This window comes from Microtus pennsylvanicus, chromosome 8 (assembly GCF_037038515.1).
Source record: "Microtus pennsylvanicus isolate mMicPen1 chromosome 8, mMicPen1.hap1, whole genome shotgun sequence".
NCBI lineage: Eukaryota > Metazoa > Chordata > Mammalia > Rodentia > Cricetidae > Microtus > Microtus pennsylvanicus.
Genome location: NC_134586.1, coordinates 101,338,937 through 101,361,203, shown reverse-complemented (window position 1 = coordinate 101,361,203; position 22,267 = coordinate 101,338,937). Strand labels below are relative to the sequence as shown.

The 22,267-nt window shown below is 47.6% G+C and overlaps 2 protein-coding genes across 2 annotated transcripts in view; both read left to right on the top strand.

Moving 5' to 3' along the window:
• Positions 1-455, top strand: part of Allc (allantoicase) — a 30,796-nt gene extending 30,341 nt beyond the window's left edge. The window contains exon 11 of the mRNA XM_075982085.1: positions 246-455. Coding sequence (XP_075838200.1) covers positions 246-455 — 210 coding nt within the window. The remainder of the gene's footprint in view (positions 1-245) is intronic.
• Positions 456-1,712: 1,257 nt separating this feature from the next.
• Dcdc2c (doublecortin domain containing 2C) overlaps positions 1,713-22,267 on the top strand; it is a 38,015-nt gene continuing 17,460 nt past the window's right edge. The window contains exons 1-3 of the mRNA XM_075982084.1: positions 1,713-1,999; positions 7,699-7,750; positions 15,636-15,712. Coding sequence (XP_075838199.1) covers positions 1,713-1,999; positions 7,699-7,750; positions 15,636-15,712 — 416 coding nt within the window. The remainder of the gene's footprint in view (positions 2,000-7,698; positions 7,751-15,635; positions 15,713-22,267) is intronic.

The window sequence follows — 22,267 nt, the reverse complement described above, 5'->3', positions numbered from 1 at the left end:
ATTTATTCATTGTTGCTCTTATAAGACACCAGGTTTCATCTCCTCTTCATTTGATTATTTCCTTACTAAAAAATACCACGACACTTGCACATACATGCATGCCATTGTCACATGGGTGTGCTTTCCCTACCAGCAGATTTATGTTAGACTAAATTATTGCTGAAAACCTTTTCTTAAAGCCCCTAAGGCCACGGTGGGCTGACTGCACTGGGGGAGTCCCACACCGTTCTCCTCCTCTTTTCCAGCTCTCTCCCGACCAGAACCACGTGCTGGACAGCCTGACTCTGGAGCTCCAGGATGTTATCACTCATGCCAGGCTCACCGTCAGCCCCGATGGGGGTGTAAGCCGCCTTCGGCTCAAGGGCTACCCCAGTTCCATCTGTTTGCTGCGACCCCTCAGGGAGAAGCCCATGCTGAAGTTCTCTCTGAAACCAAGCTTCCAGGCAAATCTTTAGATAGCACATCTGTGGTAGTGGTCCCCACCCGCTGTCTTCAGTGTTCTGAACCCCTGGTGGTTCAATAAAGTGGTCACCCCACAAACTGGCCTTTGTCTTCTGTTGACGCCCATTTGGTAGCTTAAAAGTTGGCCATGGCTAGGAATGGTGGATAGCCTCCTGGAAAAACACTACAAAAGGTGATAGTATCAATTTTCTGCACCAGTTATGTGTAGATTCAATAGGTAATCCATACCTTAGGGCTTTGAGAGCTGGTTTAGGCCATAAAGCCTTTAGGAAAGTATTTCTAGAATCATTTGTTCAAGAGATAAAGGATATCTCTTGACAAAGTCATCCCTGATAAAGGGTTATCTCTTAGAAAAGAGATAAAGTCATCCAGGACTTTACCAAAGGTCCCCCTCCCCCGTCCCAGTCCATCTGCCGTGTATCCTGAAATGACACACATTTTAAGCACTGAGCACTAGTGGCTATGGCAGCCAGTCCCTGACATCATGTGGCGCTGAGCCTGGAGTCTTGAAAGGAGGCTCAGAAGGTGACATACTTTCAACGACCCCGAGTATTAGCGGAGTACAGGGCAGTAACACGCTGGGAAGTCAGGATGGGCGCTCCTGAACCAGCACGGCCACCTTTTCTCTTTCTTCTCTTCCTTGAGCCCTATCATGTCACCTGTCTGATGCCGGTAGAGCTCCCTCGTGTTTTACTATGTAGTCTTGGCTAGCCTGGAACTCTATATAGACCAGGCTGGCCTCGAACTTACAGACATCTTCCTGTCTCCCAAGTACTGGAATTAGAGGCAAACACAACCTCATCAGATTCTCCCTCTTTTCTCTGTGGCCACCACCTACCTATCTGAGCTCTTCCTGCATCCTCCCGGCCCTGGTTCTGTGTGTCAGATCTGTGTTCTCATCTCTGTGTGTGCGTGGTCTCTGTTTCATGCCAATTACTTCTATGAGCTTCCTGCTGCTCCGGATCTATTTCCCTGTCCTCACCTGTCTGCGTTCTGAACCCTGTCTGCATCTTTTATGTCCATCTGACCAGTCCCTTCCTGTCCTGCCTGGCTCCCTGTCATTCTTCTCCTGCCGGCCCAGTCACAATCGCCCCAGGACGTCAGCGTATGCTGCAGATTCACGGCCCACCGTCCTGGCAGCCCAGTCCTGCCTGTGGCCCGCAGCCCGAGAGAGCCCCTGGGTTCTCGGCGGGTGTGCTGGGTGTCCCCGTGCATGGTTCTGCGTGTCCCGACGTGAGCGAGCAGTGGTCATGGGTACGCGCGGGCCCTATGTCCTGGTGGACACCACGCCGGCCAAAACCATCTTGGTGTACCGCAACGGGGACCAATTCTATGTGGGCCGAAAGTTCGTGTTCTCGCGGCGACGCGTAGCCAACTTCGAGGCCCTGCTGGAGCAGCTGACCGAGCAGGTGGATGTGCCCTTCGGAGTGCGGAGGCTCTACACGCCCACGCACGGTCACCGGGTACTTGGGCTGGATGCCTTGCAGGCCGGTGGCAAGTACGTGGCCGCGGGCCGTGAGCGCTTCAAGAAACTGGAGTAAGTGCAGCCCTGGAGCTCTCTTCCCACTCAGGTGCCTACAGCAGCACACCCCACCCAGACTTTTGCACACCGTACACCTCACCCAGGGCCTTGCCCAGCTCTCAGGAGCAGTGCACCCCACCCAGGGCCTCATCCAGGGCGTCTGGCAGTAGGAGTCACTGTCCTTTAGAGCAACAGGCTACACACATAACGTGGGGTTCAGAGAATCCCAGAGGGCGGCAAGGGGTGCAGATTAGTTTGTATTATCCAGGCGCTTTTATGGCCGTGAAACAGATGCATGGCAATTGAGGGTGAGCTCAACACAGAGAAGCATTTAGGATTTCTTTATTTATTTTTCATCTTTTAGGTTAATGACATGTGAAATCGGCCTCCCGTCTGCTGAATAAAACTATGAAACACTTCTGCCCTGACATCAGACGGGTGCACCGGCCCTAGTCTGTAACTGCTGAGATGCTGAGCAGTTAATATCCACCCGAGAATCCGATTCTAATAGTGGCACTAACAAACAGTTGTAAGGGAAGCTAGCCATCCTGGAGTGCCCCCCAGTGGTGACCAGGGGCCTGTGGCTTGAAAGGTTTGCACAGAAAGGTTTGCATGCTGGGATACAGTTGTAAATGTGCTGTTTAAGTTCAAGCCTTCCTGGGTCTGTCTTGTCATACATATATCAAGGCTGGGGGTGGGGGGACAGAGAGGGGGTGACAGGCCATGATAGGCAGTGGGAAAGAGGCAGTCAAGGTTGGGTGGAGGGGACAAGGACCCCTTCTGAGTGGCACTGAACTGTAACCTCTGGTAAATGAGACCCACTCTCAGTGAATCAGGAGGTGAGTGCCCACGCCACAGCACCCCACGGGCTAAGTACATGCCCTCTTCAAAGTGTCTGAACCCTGGGCCACTTGACATCTTCCTCCACCTCTGGAAAAACCAAGGAAATGCTCAGTGACCACCAGACCCGGAAGAAAGCCTGCTGCTGGTTTCATGTACCGCCTTTTGCCATTCTGCTTTCTGATCTGTTTCTATGCTATCGGGAGAGCATTTTGTGGTTTTTGTGCCTTCATTTTCTGGATTATTTTTGCATTTTTGTAAAATATAATGGAAGTCAGTTTACAAGAAAATTTGAAAACCAGATTCTTAGAGCTGACTAGCAACACAAACTTGGAGAAATGGAAAGTTTGAGAGGATTAGGAAGGTTGAAGGACAGGCCTGTGGGCAGAGGCGGTGAGGAGCAGAGTCTGAGGTTGAATATCCACAGACTGAGCTTTGCTGGGTCTGCACACGTTTCAAAGATCAGAGAGTGAACTATTCTTTACACACACACACACACATACTATACAATATATATACAATACACATGTAAATTTTTTTCTTTCTCTCTCTCTATAATATATAGCTTGTTTTTGTTTTTTGAGACAGAATTTCTTTGTGTAGCCCAGTCTGTCCTGGAACTTGCTCTGTAGATCAGGCTTGCTTCCAACTCACAGAGATCCACTTACCTCTGCCTCTTGAGTGTTGGAACTAAAGGCATGTGCCTCCTCCTTGCATAGGATTCTGGTTTCTTAGAACTTACACGGTGGCTCACAACTCCCTTCAGCTCCAGTTCTGGTTTCTGAGGCCACAGGGCATGCATATGGTACATATACATACATGCACACAGGCACTCATGCCTATATATAACATAAATATAAAACAACCACCACAGGACTGAGGTCCTGTCCACCCTAGACAAGGACATGCCATCCGGCTGGAGACTGTACCCATGGCTCCCCAACTGCCCACTTGTGGTGAACCATCTTTTGTCTACCCTCTCTGTGAGGGTCAGGCTTTGTGCTTTGTGACTTGACTCTGTGCTGAATACTTATATCTTTTTCCTCTATCTACCCATCCTAAAGTAATTCTTCCCTGCATATGGTTAAAACTGGGCAACAATATGGGCAACAATAGAAAAATGCATACTTTTAGCTGGGTGGGGGCGGTGGTGGCACATACCTTTAATCCCAGCACTCAGGGAGGCAGAGGCAGGTGAGTCTCTGTGACTTCGAGGCCAACTTGGTCTATAGAGTGAGTTCCAGGACAGCCAGAGATATACAGAGAAACCCTGTCTCAGAAACAAACAAACAAACAAAGCATACTTTTTTTTTTAAATAAAGAAGGAGCCTTAAGGTAAGACTTTTCAGCTACTCTGCATTGCCATTTAAATCATGCTTTATTCTGTGGGAATATAGAAAACTATTTGAAAGTCCTAATGGTCAAAAGTTCTGGTAAGACAAGGACATCTATGAAGCCCCATGGACAAGCATAGGTGGTCTCATTTTCAGAGCCAGGGTTCTGCTTGGACTCTGGCTTGCAGTGGTGTTCCATCACAGCAATAGTAGCCCTACCTGAGAAGACTTGGTAATAGGACCGTGAGGTATTGCTGTGACAGACCTGGCCGTGTGTTTTTGGGAGGACTGTGGGAGGATTTTGGAACTTTGGGTAAAAAAAGCCATGGAGCTTTCAAAACTTGGTGAGCTGTTTTATGGGAGCTTGGAGGAACATGTCGAGAGCAAGGCAGACGACTGAGGCCTGGCTTGTGAAGTCTCAGAGGAAAGTCTGAGAGTCGCTTAAAGACCTTATCAGGGCTGCTTGCTATTTTGAATTGGGAATCTGTGGTTTTGGTCAGTTGGGGCTGAAGAATCAGCTGCGAGTAACAAGGGACCAGAACCCTTGAAGTAAAACCTTTACTTTACTGGGACAACTGATCCTGGTCAGCCAGAGTTAAGAAATTAGTGGCGGTTAAGAAAAGACCAGCGTCATTGAGGTGAAATCTCTTGATTCCTCAGATCGGAATACAGCCTTGCCCATTAGTTCCAGCCTCTTATTGGCTAACTCTCACATCTTGATTAACCCATTTCTAATAATCTGTGTAGCACCACGAGGTTAAGGAAAGATCTTAACCTGTGTCTATCTCGGAGAGGAGAATCATGGCGACTGCCTCACTTCCCTTTTTCCAGCATTCTGTTCAGTCTACCCCGCCTATCTAAATTCTGTCCTATCAGGCCAAGTAGTTTTCTTTATTAATTAACCAATGAAAGTAACAGATACATAGATGATACTCCCACATCAATGAATGAATTCCAACATTGGACCCTGAGTGATTTAAAATGTTGGAGTTTGCCGGGTGGTGGTGGCGCATGCCTTTAATCCCAGCACTCGGGAGGCAGAGGCAGGCGGATCTCTGTGAGTTTGAGGCCAGCCTGGTCTACAAGAGCTAGTTCCAGGACAGGAACCAAAAGCTATGGAGAAACCCTGTCTCGAAAATCCAAAAAAAAAAAAAAAAAAAAAAGTTGGAGTTTGGTTTTGCTCTGATCTGATAGTGACCGTGCCCTGGCTCTTCCTTCTCAAAGTAAGAAAATATTTAACTTAATTTTGATTTTTACAGGAGCCCATAGTTGAGAAACTTTGAATTTTTAAAAGAGATTTTTAATTGGGTATTAAAAAAAACTGAACTATTTGTTTGTTTTGTTTCTTAAGACAGAGTTTCTCTGTATAGCTCTGGCTGTCCTGGAACTTGCTGTGTAGACCAGGCTGACCTTGAACTCACAGAGATCCACCTGCCTCTGCCTTCTGAATGCTGGGATTAAAGGCATGAATCCCCACCACTTGGCTGAGATGGAACTTTTGGGACACTATTTATTATGTATACAGTGTTCTGTTTGCCTATATGCCTGCGGCCAGAAGAGGGCGCTAGATCTCAATTCAGATGGTTGTGAGCCACCATGTGGGTGCTGGGAATTGAACTCAGGTCCTATGGAAGAGCAGCTTGTGCTCTTAACTGCTGAGCCATCTCTTCAACCTCGAGATGAAATTTTAATGTGATTGAACTTGTAAAAACTGTGGAACTTTCAAAATTATTTATGTTTTATATTGTGATATTAATAATAACATGCCATCTTGGGGATAAATTAGGAAGGAAATGTTCTAACTGGAAAGTGAAGTGCTTGTCTGTCAGGTTGACAAGGGGCCAACGGTTCTGGGTAGTTTTGTGTTGTCACAAACTAGAGCAATCTGAGAAGAGGCATCCTCAACTGAGAAAATGTCTCTCTAAAAATCAGGCTGCAGGCAAACCTGTAGGGCATTTTCTTACTTAGTGATTGATGGGGGGGGGTCTCAGCCCATTGTGGGTGGGGCTATCCATAGGTTGGTGGTCCTGGGTTCTGAGAACTCAGGCTGAGCAAGCCAGGAGGAATAAGCCGGTAAGCAGCACCCTCCATGGCTTCTGCATCAGCTCCTGCCCTGCTTGAGATCCTGCCCTCACTGCTTCTGATGATAAACTGTTATACGTACTGTGAGGGAAATAAACCCCTTCCTCTCCAAGCTGCTTTGGTCATGGTGTGTCATCACAGCCATAGTCACCCTAAATAGGACAGGGGGATTATTGGGGAGCTTAGGATCCTGCTCCATTAATGACCTGTGGAGCAAGGAGGGGGCCAGAACCAAAATAACCACACAGAAACTGTATTATTTAAAACACTGCTTGGCGGCCCATTAGCTTGAACTTCTTATTGGCTAACTCTTACATCTTAGTTTAACCCATTTCTATTAATTTGTGTATTGCCACGTGTCTGTGGCTTACCAGCAAGATTCCAACCGGTGTCTGTCTCTGGAGGGGCTCCATGGCATCTCTCTGACTCTGCCCTTTTTCCTCCCAGCATTCAGCTTAGGTGTCCGTGTCCCCCCTCCATACCCCTTAGCTCAGTTCTGCCCTGCTATAGGTCCAAAGCAGTTTCTTTATTCGTTAATGGTAATCACAGCATACAGAGGGAAATCCCACAGACCTGCTTGAAATGGTCACCTTAAACAGTCACTTCATAGGGCTTGAGGCAGGTTTCTAGCTCCAGGGCTGCCCTCAAGCGGGGGGTGATGGATGGGGATGTCCCCCTTGCCTCACAGTCTTGTCACCCTGCTCTGAGTTCGCTCCTTTAGAAGTGGAGATAGCCCTGGAGCTTGTGTGCTGGCAATCCCAGAGACAGTGGCAGGAAAGCGGCAATTTCTAGGACAGCCTGGACTACAGAGTCAGGCAATCTCACAGAAAACACAACCCAAAATCCCAACCAATCAACCAACCAATCCACCAACTAACCAACTGAATATTACCACCATCACCAAAAAGTCAGAAGGCCAGTGAATTAGATAATTATTTACTGTTACTTAAACTATTTATTTAGATACAAATATTTAAAATATATTTTAAAAGATTTTTTCCTTAAAAGTATGTATGAGTATTTTGCCTGCATTTTGTCTGTATACCATGTGCATGCCTGGAGTCTGCAAAGGCCGGAAGAGGAGTCTTAGATCTCATAATGCTTGGATAACAGATGGTTGTGAGTCACCGTTTGGGTAGTGGGATCTGAACCTGGGTCTTCTGGAAGAGCAGTCAGTGCTCTTAGCCACCAAGCCACCCCTCCAGCCTTAGACCATTACTTCTAAGGTCACTCTAGTGATACATACATACATACATATGTATACACACACACACACACACACACACACATATGTGTGTCCCATGACATGCAGCTGTCACGTTCTGATGTGGATTCATTCCTGCCCTGTGGGGTTGCCTGCTTCTTTGCTGACATTGGCTCCTCTTGGCAGAGGTTCCACGGCTCAGAGTGAGTACTGTCTTTCTAACTATGATTTCTCCTCTCTCTCTCTTTTTGCAGCTATATTCATATAGTTCCCAGAAAACCTCCAAAGATGAGAAAGTTGAAGGAGGTAAGTGTTTGAGACTAATAAGATGAGCTGAATTAGTTCACTTTGGCTGCAGGTTTATTAACATTATTAAGCTTTTCGGGAACCATTATCTGGCTTTACTGGTTTTCCAATTTCCCGATTCCTATTTCGTTATGTCTGTTCTAATTTGTATCCCCCCCCTGTTGTGTAAGAAGGCATCTCTTTGGGGGGGGACCTCCTTTTACATCCCTTCTCTTTGCAGGGTCTACTATTCCTTCCCCAGGGATCTCTGTGCTAGCTTGGTGAGGGTTAATGGCTTCTGAGCTTTTGTTAGAAGCATTTCAGAGATTGTCTTGGGTTTGAGGGACCATCGGGGGTTTCCAGGATTAGTGTGGGAGATGGGAAGGAGCTTTAGATGTTTCCAGGATTAGTGTGGGAGATGGGGAAAGAGCTTTAGATGGCAGCTGGACCTTCATCACCCCCTCCAGTGCCTGCTTGCTTGCCCTCTTCTCGCCCTCTCTCTAGCTCTATCTGAAGACCTGGCTCCCTTCTCTCAGGCTGGCACAGAAGCTGCTGCGATCACTAATCAAGCGTGTGATTGGCCCGTGGAGGGAAAGAGCTGGGTAACTGTGGCGAACATGCCTCAGATTAAACTAGAATCCCTCTAGTCTTGCTTTTCTCTAGTTCATCACTTTCTTCTCACCCGCTTACTCTTTTCACAATGGCCATCATCAGAGCCTGGCAGGAGGTGATTATCACCAACCCGGGAGTGCCTGGGTCTTATTTGCTATCTTTTTTAAAAAGGGCATAATGGATGAGAATTTGGAGGATGAACTCCTGCCAAGAACATTTTGGTTGTGTGTGTGTGTGTGACACACATGTGTCCCTTAGAATGCATGTTCCTCCCGTTGGGAAAAGAGTGGCTTCCGCTAGTTGGTGGACATGATGGTGATGGAGGCACAGCTGGACTGAGCAGTGTACTCCTGCTTACTTCCTAGCCTCCCAGAGGGGACGTTACAAAGCACACTAAGTTGGCTCAGTCATACAGCTCATCACTAAAAGATTGTCTCTGTGTGAGCATGTATGTATGCACTAGCATGGGCATGTGCATGCCACAGCACACGTGACAGCGTGTGTGCAGAGGTCAGGTGACCACTTTTAGTGTCCTCATCCCCCCCCCCTTGTTTGAGGAAAGGTTTTTTTGAACACTTGTGTAAGCCAGGCTGGCTGGCTTTAGGGCTTCTGGGGGATTTTCTCATCTCTGCTTCCCACATCCCTGTAGGAGTGCTGGGATTACAGATGTGTGTGTTACCTGCCTTTCTGTGGGTCCTGAGGGTCTGGGGGTTCAAACTTGTAAGTGCTTCACCCACTGAGCTTGTCCCATGGCTTGTCATTTTTAATGGAAAAGAATCGAAATATTTCCCCAAAGATGTACTATTGTGGAATATTATTTTAACTAGGCACAGATGTGTTATGTTTTTTTTATGCTGCAGGATACTGCTTTCACTGTGTAAAGATGTGTTCCTTTAGTGTATGCTGCGTTTATTTAATGGTGGATAGATGTGTGTTTAATTATGTACAGATGTGTTGCAGTTGTTTCACTTGCCTGCCTAAGGCACCTGATTGGTCTAATAAAGAGCTGAACAGCCAATAGTGAGGCAGAGGAAGGACAGACAGAGCTGGCAGGGCAGAGAGAATAAATAGGAGGAGAAATTAGGCTCAAAAAGGAAGGAAAAATGAAAGAAGTAGAGAGAGAGAGACGCCAGGGGCAAACCATCTAGCCAGTCACAGAGTAAAAAGGAAAGAAAGACGTATAAAATAAAGAGGGGTAAAAAGCCTAGAGGCAAAACATAGATAAAGAGAAACAGGGTGCCCCTGGCAGGTGGGACTGGGATTTATCCTTGGTGCATGAACTGGCCCATTGCCTATGATGCAGAGGGGAGGAGCTTGTTCCTGCCTCAACTTGATATGCCAAACTTTGTTGACTCCCCAATGAGAAGCATTAACCTCTATGAGGTAGGTGTTGATGGGGGCCTGGGGGGTGGGGGCTAGGTGGGGGGATCAGGAGGAGGGGAAGGAGGGAGAACTGTGGTTGATACATAAAATGAATTTAAAACCTTAATAAATAAATAAAATAGAACAGGATAATCGCATGCTTTGGCACCTTCATAGTGCCATACTCTGAAGGTAGAGGCAGGAGAATCTGGAGCCAAAGCCATCCCTAGCTACATAGTGCATTTCAGGCCAGTAAAAATGTTTTTACAAATAAGAACAAGGACTGTGTAGACCATGGCATGCTCCTTGAGGTTCTCGTGGTCCCTGGCACCCATCCGTTTCTGATATTAATTGGCTCAGACAGTAGCTTAGGCACCTACTAATGGCAGAGCTTTCTTCGTGGACACCTCTGCCCGCCTTCCACACTTAACCCTGGAGCATAGAAGAGTTTATTGCTCATTATCTGGTTTCTTTCTGGGTGTTTTATGTGAGGACAGCTCTCCTTGGTGCTAGCGTCTTTTTGGCTCAGGCTTTGCTCAGCAAGAGATGTTTGGATGCGTCCGGAGGGCGGTTGGATAGTGTGAGAGCAAGTGAAAGAGCAGAGACTTTGCGGGACAATGACGGGGAGCAGTTGTCAGGTGAGCCATCCCTTAACCTATTCCAGGCATTTGCCAAGGCGTGTCTTCCACCTGGACCTTTGCCTCTTGGGAAGGGGTTTGTTACCGGGACTGCATCATACACCACAAGAGCAGGCCGAGGAACGCTTAGCAGCTGAACCCCACATTACGAGGGCAAGAGCCAGCGCCATCCCAGACGTCACCGAGCACCCTGGCAGCATGGTGCCGTGGCTATGCCCTGTGAGGACATGTCTTTGGATGTTTTTTCATGAACAAGAGCGCTTGGAGCCATGCATTCCTGGACAGGTTGTACAATCTGGTTTCTTGTCACTTGGGTATTCTTGAGGTTGTTTGGGAGATGAGTTATGCTCTTTTATAGAACTTACCCCAGGGCTCAGAGCCAGTTGGCAGCTGTCCTGTAGCTGCAGTGAGAAATACTCCGTGGTTATCCTCAGGGCTCAGTTCTAGGTTTAGTTTTACCGCCTTGGGCAATAGGTTTGTTTATAGCCCGTTGGGTACTTCAGGCTCTGGCAGACTGTGATGTGTGACTCATGAGAGCCAAATCTGAGTGAGACTTTCTTTCCCATCCGACAGCAGCAGTTAGACTCTTAGGACCTGATTACATGGAGGACAGGGAACTGATTACATGGAGGACAGGGAACGGGAATCCTGAGTGTGTACTTGATAGCTGCTGTTATTTAATTAGGCAGGTGCTATCAGGGTTAATGAGTCGTTAGCACATCAGAGGAGCAATTAGCCCATTGTTTCATAATTGTAGGCAATCAAGCAGAAAGCCCTTCCTAGGGTGTCTGTACCCAGTAGAATTTCTCCTAGCACAATTGCTGCTGTTTTGTTTTCAGACCAGGTCTGTCAATGCTTGCCCGTTGCTGATATTCACAGCTGTTCGTTTACCACTGCAGCCGTGCAGGTCTGCATCATTTGACATGCAACACACAGCAGAGCAATAGTGGATACATGCATACCCTTTCTGCAGCCCCAGGTCTCCCTTACCCTGGATCTCTTCCCCTACTGGAGTTTCTGCTATTGGCAGAGTTGTGCATTTGTCCTGGTACCTTTCCCTCATCCACTTACAGCTTCATGGGTAGTCACCACCATCTCCCGGGGGCTGCTCCGTAGTCAGCAGTAGGGCCATTCTGTTGTGGGACTTCCTACCCCAAGGAGGCTCACACTCAAAAGGATGGTTAAGCCACAAAACAAGAAAACCATAAGGGATATGAGGACAGGGGCATTGCGAGCTGCTTTCTAAACACTCAGCTTTGTACACACAGGTCAGTCCAACTGTCATTCCTCGTCCCCAAAAACTTCTGTATACAGTCAACAGCTGTCAATGCAGAGATTTACAGCTGGGTCAGAGTGCAGAGAAGAAGTGATTGTGATGTGCTCAAAGCCCTAAGGGGGAGATTATATCACACCCCCAACTCCCAAGAGGGGATGGAAAAACTGTAAGAGCTCAGGATCAGAGACTATCGCTGCAAAATGTCTTCTGGACCTAAGAACGACACTGCACTCGTGAATTCCCAGCCACTGTGGTTGCTAGCACATGACTTGCACAAGATCACGCCAGACAGCACTTGAGCCTACAGAAGGAAGGGATGTAAGAGGCCCGCATCTAAGCTAAGGAGATATTGGCAGTTGCTGGGCAGCACTAGTTAGGCTCGATGGATTGTTAAAAATAAGACATGAAGTTAGAACTGGGGTATTGGGGGTGGCTTGGAGGAGCTGGACGGGCTGAATGGGAGGTAGCTAGGACTTCAATACGTTGTATTCATGTGTGAAATAACTCAATGGTAATAACCAATGGTGATCAAACAATTCTTAAAACCCCCAAACAAAGAAGAATGGGGAGAGACAGGGAAGAACCCCCGCAGGCCAGCTGGAGCGCAGAGCGTGAGGAGGGTAATGACAGGGTGCCCTGTCTCTGATCGCTGTGAGGGAAGGGTTGCGTCTGTCAGTAATCTAAGTCCCAGCACCCATGGGAAAAATTGGGGCTGGCTAGGCATGGTGGCACATCCCTAATCCCAGCCCTTTGGAGGTAGAGGCAGGGGGGTATCAGTGAGTTCTAAGTCAATCAGGACTACAGAGTGAGATCCTGTCTGAAGAAACCAAAAACTGGACCTGGAGGTACGCATCTGTCCACTAATTACTGCTGCCCATGTGGGCGTGGGTATAAAGCACCGTCCCCTGGAGCATGGGCAACATACCATGGGCCACACTGACCCTCCCTCAGCTGCCAGAAATGGCCACTAGCTCCTCAGCTAGGAGTCGCCTCCCACCCCTTCTCTGTGCTGGAGTGCTGAATGCTTCATCTTGTGTAGGTCATAGGCCAGCAACCACAGCTACCATGAGGTCATGAATGCAATGTCCTTGTCAGGAAGATAGTTTCTTGCAGCAATATTAATTTACCTTTGGCTTTTATACTCTTTCTACCTCCCCCACTTCCAGAGACAGGGCGATCCCTGGGGCTTGCTGGCTAGTCAGTCAAGCCGGTTGATGAGCTCCAGGTCCTAGCAAGAGACACTACTTTAAAAACCAAGGGATGGGTGGGTGATCCTGGGGCATGACACCTGAGGTTGACTCTGGTTTCCACATGCATGCACATAGGCACCTGTATACTTGAGCAGGCAACACACACACACACACACACACACACACACACACACCACACGAGGTTGGGGCAGCAAAAGGTTAGGTAAAAGCTAGGGGTAGACAGAGTGGCTAAGAACAGTTGGGGGATAAGAAACTGGGGCTCCACATAAGACTCCGAGAACTGGCCACAGGGATGCTGATAGTTCAGTTGAGAGGAGGCAGACGTGAGAGGAGACTGAGCATCTCCCCAGTTTCAAAGCTGCACAGATGGATCTCCACATTGTCGTCATCTACGATGGTGAGGTCTGGAGTGGACATGTGTGGGTGGTCAGCAAATCTGATAGGCTCAAAACGAGACCAAGATGCCTAAGTAGACTTGCCTCTCCTTCCTTGGGTGTGTTAGGGCACTCTCAAGTTAACTTAATTTTAAGAACTTATGACAATATGATAGCTATCACATTGCATTATTTTTTAAAATAAAATATTCTGCCATTTCATGGTCATAAGAATTCTGTAAGATAGGTCATCTGCACTGTAAAGAATTAGCAAACTAATTCTTTGGTGGTGATGTATGCCTTTAATCCCAGCACTTGGGAGGCAGAGGCCGGCAGATCTCTGTGAGTTCAAGGCGAGCCTTGAAACAGGACAGGCTCCAAAGCTACAGAGAAACCTTCTCTTGGAAAAAAAAAAAAAGAATTAGCAAAGTGCTGCTGAGAGCTGTGGTCACACATCCCTGCTTAGGAGAGCTGGGCTCTGACCTGCATCACCTGGCTTTCAGCCTGTGATTTCCTCCTGTGAGTCTGTGCCATTTGTCCCATTTTCTGCCTCCTGGTCATGTCTCTGTTCTGGCCACTGATAACCAATGGATACAGCAGATGCCAAAGTCCACAGGCTTTGCATCTCCTCCAGGCCCAGCATGCCACACTCCTTTCTTCTAAATAGAGTTTCCAGGGTTCAAGGTCAGTACATTCTTGCCTCTGTAGTGTGTGTGTGTGTGTGTGTGTGTGTGATGGCCTGGCCCTTACTTTTCCATGTCTCTGTCTGTCACTTTCTTTGAAGACAATCTGACTGTGACTTTTTCATTCATCTTGAGAGGTTCAGACAAGCTCCCTGAACTAGCAGGCTATGTTCCATCTCGTGCTGAGCTGGGGAAGGCTTGGGAGGGAGAGGCATGAGGGTGGAGCAGGCCCCTGAGTCCCCTTACTCAAGGCAGAACAAGGCAGGCCTGGAAACTGGCAGAACAAAGGCCTCAGTAGAGGCGAGACCCCCAGCCTGGTTCTAAGAGTCTTACATAAAGTGTGGGAGGGAGGTGTTTGCCAGACCCGAGATCTTCTGTGCTTCTAGTGGATGCGGATTGGGAGGTGGGGCTCATAGCCTGGGAAGTGGGGGGGCTTAGCAGAGTGAGGAGTGGAAAGACCCCACCTGGTACTGCTGTGTGTGTGGGGAGGTACACAGGACAGCCCCATGGAGAGGGTGCCCCATGCAGTGTACAACGTGAGGTAGGAGGACCACCAGGTTCTCAGTATCCATGGGGGATGACTCCTTTTGTATCATTCTAGAGATAACTTTGAACTTGGGAGAGTGGCGGGTATGGGGAAGAAGAAAACCTGGATTATGCTGAGCCTCAGAGCCTTAGAGGCTGCTGAGTCTGTGGCCTACGTGTCATGCGACAGGTTAGGGTTACTGACTGACAGTATGGAGTGGCTCATAGGCGTGGCAGGGAGACACAGTGCTAGTGGCCTGAGTCCCCAGGTGGGACCTCCCATGCTGGGTGGCGGTCAGTGATGGGGGTGACAGGGAAGTGGGACTCAGGTAGGGTGGACCCTACTGCCAAGTGAAGGGTATGGAAGACTTGAACCAGGCACACAACAGCTGTGGGATATAAAGAGAGACAGAAGGTGTGACCTGTGTGCTTGGGGATAAGGGCAAGGCAAGAGGTGGGGACCTATGCTGGCCACCTGGTGGTTTGAGGGACAGAGTCCAGTGGTCAGGGCAGCCTTTTAGCAGAGTCCGTGATGCACCGGAGTGACAGGGGCTCTGGTCTAGGGTGCGGGGCCAGTCTGCTGACCAGCTCAGGGACAGCCTTGACTCCCCAGTCTTTTTCTCTTGCTTCTCTGTGCACTCCTGGCCAGCAGGCTGGAGGAAGAGAGCTGTTATTCTTCTGTGCCAGGATCCCCCAAATTTCCTGCTATTTGAATAGCCTGAGGTAATGTCCTGAGAAGGCCTTGTATTTGCCTCTGCATTTTCATTCTCAGGAAAGAGCCCAGCAGGCCTGGGGAACCTAGGGAAGCGTCCCACTGGGCTACCGTACTTAACTCTGGTCTGAAAATGGAAGCTACTTGTCTGCTCCTCCTACCCTGTAATTTGTCGATCAGAGCATGGAGAAGATACCTTGGCCACCAGTGTGCATTTACTGAGTGTATCCCCATTATGAGCCATGTCCTCCTCTGTCACTCTTTCCAGAAACTCTATATCTCCTTCCCGCTCCCCACTACGTGGAGTATATTGCCTTCAGCCTATATCAACCCACCTGTCACCCGCTGGAGAGGTTGGACTCCTGGTGCATACCCACCTCTCTGAATCCCTGGGGACCTGTCCTTGGTGACCGACACCCTTGGTGGTTTTGGGATTCCGCTGTCCTTGCTGTTGGTACTGACTAGTATTTGCTCACCTGAAGCGAACTCTGAGCCCTGTGGTTTGTTTTGCAGATCAAGCCGGTGGTACATTGTGACATCAACGTGCCTTCCAGGTGGCAAACACAAAGCAGGACAACCCGACATATAAAGTGAGTTCAGTGTCATGAATGTCAAACCTGAGCGTGCCCCAGCTCTTCATAGGCAGTGCTCTCCAGCTGGGCCACCTGTTCTCTGCCTGTTCCTCACTTCCTCTTCTATGTCCTCCCCCTCTCCTCTGTCTCTCCGACCACAGACCACCTCTCTGTGATTATCCTTCACGTGTCCTTCTCTGAGAATGCCATCCAATTGGGGTGCCATGATCTGCAACAGTTTCCTTGAGGTACAAAAGCAGTTAGAAAGGAGCAGGAGAGATGGCTTAGAGGTTAAGAGCAATGGCTGCCCTTCCAGAGGTACTGAGTTCAATTCCCAGCAACCACACAATGGCTCACATCTGTAATGAGATCTGGCGCCTTCTTCTGGTGTACAGGCATACATGCAGACAGAACACTGTATATATAATAAATAAATAAATCTTAAAAAAAGAGAGAAGGGAATGGTTTAGTTAGGCAAGCATTGCTTCTCCCACCATTTTCAAAGTCTCAAGGACTGTGTCTTTGGATGTCCCTTGCCTTCCTTCAGCTTCTAGAAGGGAGTCATTTAGAAACACAAGTCAGGGGTTCTCATACCGCTTCTTGAAAATGCCAGGCCTCAGAAGAGCCAGGCTCTTAGCAGTTGGCGCCTTTCTGGGACCTGTAATGTGCTGAGAAAAGGTAAGTGCAAAGAAAAACACCAGGAGCCTGGCAAGATGGCTCAGTGGGCAGAGGCACTTGCCCACAGGCCTGACAACTTGAGTTCAACCCCTGGATACTATACAGAGAAGAACCGACTTCTGAGTCACCCCTTGTTCTCCACATTGGTTATATACTCACACATTCATACATGTTGGCGGAGGCTGTTCATTTGTTCCCAGCTGCCCAGACCTGAAATAATCACTCAGAAACTATATTATTTGCAATACTGTGTGGCCAATAACTGAAGTGTATTTCTAGCTAGCTCTTCATCTTAAATTAACCCATTTTTATTATTTTGTATTTTACCAAGAGGTTGTTGGTTTACTGGCAAGGTTCTGGGGTGGGCATCTGTCTCTTTTGGTGGCTACATTGCTTCTCCTTGACTCCGCCTACTCTCTTCTCCTGTAACTGCTTGGAATTTCCACTTTGCTCTATTCTGCACTGCAATAGGCCCAAAGCAGCTTCTTTACCAACCAATGGTATTCCCAGCATACAGAGCAGAATCCCACATCACCTCCATATTTGTTACTGAACCTGATGACCTCAGTTCCATCCTCTGGACTCACATGGTGGAAGGAGAAAATTGAGACTTCTGCAAGTTGCTCTGTAACCTTCATACAAGTTCTGTGACATGTACAAGCTCACGTGCACACACGTGTGCACACACACTCATGCATACACAAACACTGGATGAAATTTAAAAATGTTTGAAATGTACCAGGGTGTCTCTAAAATAATAGAAGTTTCAGTGTTTTTAAGTTTTTCTGACACCATCTTTTGTGGAGAACGTGCCACATTCTTAGGGAATATAGCTGGCTAATGAAGACACATCTCTGTAGCTACAGCTTGCGGCCATGGCCCCTTATGCCAGTGACTCTTGCAGAAGATGTGTTTCACCTCCTGATAGGAGTGCTGAGAAGTTCCACTAGATGGACCCAAATAGCCATCTAAATGCAGCAGCCTTCCACCAGGGAAAAAGCCCATCACTTTAGCCGGGAGAGCTTGCGACTGTGGAAGCCAGAGGAGGTCAGGGAGCCGTTCTCTGCATCTGGTTCTCTGTGTCAGGGATTCAGAGGAAGAAGGACTCTGACCTCCTGCAGCTGCATGGCAAGGCTGGCACTACTGTGGAGTGTGGCTTCTGTTCTTTGCAGGCAAAGCCTGGAGCTCCTTGGTGAGTCATAGTGGTCACCAAGCAGATGGTTCTGGCCATGGAAATGGGAAGTCACTCAGTTGGAGACTGGGGCTCAGAAGTGGGACCTGGTTCTGGTCTTAACTGTGAAGCCTGAGAGTCCCACTCTGCAGGGACATCCTTCACCTATGCTGCTCTGCAGTGGGGTCCCCACTCCCAGTTTAGCTTCACGTGGAGAAGTAAAGAATATGGCGTGTGGGGGGTGGGGTTCAGAGAATTTTGCTTCCATTGTTTCCAAGTGAACAGGTGAAAAGTTTATGAATCCTGGGAATGGTTTCCCAGAGACTCTCTAGTCCTCATGGGAGAATGTTTTAGGCCAAAGAGATGAGGTCATTGGAACTGGGGGGTAGCAGGCACATGTTTTGTCTTTTGGCAAGCAAGAAAAATCAGGGGACAAAAGATGACAATTAAGACCATGCCCCAGAGCTTGGCTAGAAGCTGACTGTGGCCACAACATCATGTCTGCTGCGTAGCTCTCAGGACATCTGTTTGCCTTGGGCCATGGCTTGCTGCCATGGCTCTTGGTGGAGCCTCAGGTTGAAAACTTCATTCAGAGGCTCTTCTGGTCTCAGCAGTCCTTCATTTTTTGGATGTGAGACCTGGACCTGAAGTTTAACATTAGTGTACGCAATGAATAGAAGCATCCAGAATCCCACCTGAGTTCCTTGATCGATGTGGTCCTCTCCACTGGAAGTGGTGGTGGCATACACAAGTAGGTAGCTATGGCGACCTTAGGCTTGGAGGTATTTTGGCAGAACAAGTGTTTAGGAGACACTGGGAAGATACAGGTGTCAGAGTGAGGAAGATGGTCTTTGTTGTAGGTCTTAGGAGAGAGTTATCTGTTTCTGTGGAGGAGGAGGAGGAGGAGGAGGAGGAGGAGGAGGAGGAGGAGGAGGAGGAGGAGGAGGAGGGAGAGGAGGAGGAGTAGGCAGGGCCAGGGAGCAGCTCCCCTAGGTCTGCATTACATCACAGGTTTTGCCAAGGCTGTGTTTGTGGTAGAAGTGAGAACAAGGGCTGGTCAAGGTAAAAGTTGACGAGTCCAAAACCATCTTTTTCTCCCTTCTGCCGTGAGGACTCATGCTGTGTAAACGAGAGCAGAGACTCTTGTGATAGGCTTGGAGGCCACCCAGGGGTCATCTGAGCAGACTAAACAACTGGCCTTTCCCTGTCCAATTCCTGCCAAGTGCAAGATTGTTACCTAGGTCATTGAGCCCCATTGTGTTTCCTTGGGAAGCATTATAGTGATGGTGTCTCTCCCAAGGGAGAAGGGGAGTTGCATCAGTGCCCGGGAGTTGCAGTGGGACCCAGAGTTTAGTTTTATGCTTGGAAGCTGTTTGGAGTCCTCATGACTGGGGAAGAGGCTTTGAATATACCTATCTGTCAGTTCATGAGCATGTCTTGAGTTCTCTGTACTGTGTGTTCTACTGTGTGTGTGTAGTGTGTGTTCTCATGTGTGTAGGTGCATACACACATGTATGTACCAATATGTAGAGGGTCAAGGGACAGATTCTGTTGCCGTATTCCATTGTTTTTGAGATTGGACAGCAAACCCTAGGAATCTGACTCTCTCCGATTCCTCAGGGCTGGGATTACAATTGTACTCTTCCTTCCTTCCTTCCTTCCTTCCTTCCTTCCTTCTCTCTCTCTCTCTCTCTCTCTCTCTCTCTCTCTCTCTCTCTGGATTCTGGTGATCAAACTAAGATTCTCATGCTTGCAAGACAAGCACTTGCTGACTGAACCATCTTCCTAGCCTTTCCCACTTTATTTTGTATGCTTGGTATTTGTGCATGTATGCATGTTCACATATGTGTAGGTGCACATGTGTATATGTGTATATGCTGAGGCCAGAGATTGGCATTGAGTATCTTCTTCAATCACAAGCCATTTTATCCACGGAGGCAGGCTCACTCACTGTACTTCGAAATGATTTATCCCTGCCCCTACTTCCCAAGTGTTGGGGGTCTGAGGGCTGCTTTGTCTTCCCAACTTTTAGCAAGGCATTAGGGACCCAAACTTGGTTCTCACACTTGCTTAGCCAGTGTTTTATTCACCTAGATAACTTCTTAGACCCTTCTATCCCTTTAATCATACCAGTTTGCTGAGATAACAGCAGAGCTTCTAGAAGGTGTCCTGCTGGAGTCTGTAGCTGGTGATTCAGCTGCTGTTGTGAATTCTTCAAAATATACCAGGTTTCCAGTTTTGGAAGTGGGGAAGTTGAGACCCACAGAGAACAGGAGGTTCAGCTGTCTGCATGTGCTTCGTCTGACTCCTGCTGCCTATATTTTTCTGAGTGTGTCAGGTCAGGGAAGACCGAGAGACAGATGGGTGTGTCTCCTCATGACCTCACTGTCCAGAAGGGGTGGAGTGGTGAGAGAAACGGGTGTGCAGTTCTAGGGTCAACTCTAGAGACCATGGCTTTGACTTTGGTATTGAAGGATTTTCCTATTCAACTCAACTTGCAACTTGAATTTGTTCTTGGGTAAAAGTGTTTGCTTTCCCAGTGGAAGAGGAAGTTAAGAGGGAGCAAGCCCAACGTGTGAGGTGATATTCTTACCATAGTGGTGGAACAGGAATAAAAATGGCCCTGGGTTTCTTGCAGTGGTGCACGTCAACCTATTTCTGAGAAGGGAGATCCACTGGGGGAAGGATGCTTAATTGGAAGACCTCACCTGGGATTTGGAGTCAGAAGGACTTGACTTTCCACTGAGCCTCTATGACTGGGGAAGCCACTGTCTTTCTTCAGCTGGGTCCCAATGGGGTGTTTGCTTAACTGAATAATCAGAAAATTTAATAACACAGGTGGGAAGTATGTAGTCAATGGACTGCTACCACCATTTCTTGCTGGCTAAAATCCATATAGATCCATATGCTATTTCCCATCCTCCAAGATTTAAAATGTTTCCTTTCCTCTATTGCTAAAAGTATAAATGCACACAGCAGGTGGTGTGCTGATTAAGCAGTATATTCCTTTTCTCACTGCCTTCAGAATTATGTCTCCTTGGAGAGTTCCAGGCCCTGTCTCAAAAAAAAAAAAGCTGGCCAATGTTTAGCCGAGGTTACCTTTTATCCTCTGCTTGTATGTGCACTTGCACACACACACACAACCTACAGGCAAAATATAACACACTTGTGTTAAAGCACTTTATTTTTGTTAATCTGTATTTAGAAAGATTTTTTAAAAAAATTAAATTTGTTGCTTATTTTACATCCCCACTGAAGTTTCCCCTTTTTCCTCTCCTCCCATTCCCTCCCTCACCTCTCCTCTAACCCCCTCCATCCCCTCCTCTGTTTCTGTTCAGAAAGGGGCAGGCCTCCCATAGGTATCAACAAAGTATGGCATATCAAGTTGCAGTAAGACTAAGCTCCTCCCCTTGTATGACGTCTGGGCAAGGCCACCCACTATGAGAAATAGGTTTTCAAAAGCCTGCCAAAGCGTTAGAGACAGACCTTCTCCCATTCCTAGGAGTCCCACAAGTAGACCGAGCTGTACAACTGTCACCCGTATGTAGAGGGTGTGGGTTGGTCCCATGAAGGCTCCTCAGCTGTCAGTTCAGACTCCGTGAGCACCTATGAGCCCAGGTTAGTTGTCTCTATGGATTCTGTTATATAGAAAAATTTTGTTATCAAACATTTGCAGTTGTTGGAAATGCTGTGCCAACTCTGCATCATATCCTTCCATTTCTTTTTTTTTTAAAGGCAATGTTTTAAATTCTGAAGAAGCTAAAGGCTGCTGCTGGCTGGCTGCAAGTCTCTCTTGCCCCAGAGATTTAGTGGAGGAAGTAGATTCTGTCTATTGGGACAACACATTCAACCAGTGTTTATAAGTCTCTCTGAGAAGAAAGTATATTAACTACAGTCTAAGTCATTCACATTTAAGGAAAAAAAATCCAAGAGATTACAAAGAAACTTGCAAATCAGAGTTCTACAGTTGAGCTCACAACACTGTTAAAGAAAGCATGAGCTAAAAGAAATAAGCCTTGTACATTACACTTTTTTGCGGGGGGGGGGGGATAGGTTCTTTCTGTTGGTCCAGGTTGGCCTAGAACATATTATATTCTGATCTCAGCTTCCCATGTGCTGGGATGATAAGTGTGTGCCACCACACATGGTCGACTTTACCTTAATTTAATGAAAACAATGAACCTTTGAAACTATCTTCAAGGGGTGGTAATTCCTGCGGCGTAGCAAACGAAATAGAATCTTTGAGTTTGCAAGAAACTTCTCAGTACACTTTCCCCATATGGCAATCATGAGCTAAGCCTACTGAAGTCACATGGCTGCCTGAAGACTGGGGGTGAGGCCAGGTGTGTGTCAACTGTCAGAGGACCATGCAACTCTGGGTGTTTCTCTAGGCTCTGTGACAAGGGATATGACTATATTTTTCATATATAATTCTCCTTTAATTTTCTAATAGGTTACTATTTTCTTTTAATCACCATAGGAAACGTAGATTTTTTTTGGTTGTATGTGTGTTTGTGTGTTTTATTTGTTGTTTGTGTTTTCGAGACAGGGTTTCTTTGTGTAACAGTCCTAGCTGTCTTAGAACTAGCTCTTGTAGACAGGGCTGGCTTCAAACTCATGGAGATCCACCTGCCTCTGCCTCCCAAGTGCTGGGCTTAAAGGCGTGTGCCACCACCGCCCAGCTGAAACATATTATTTTTAAGAAGTAGAATTTTGTCCCATTC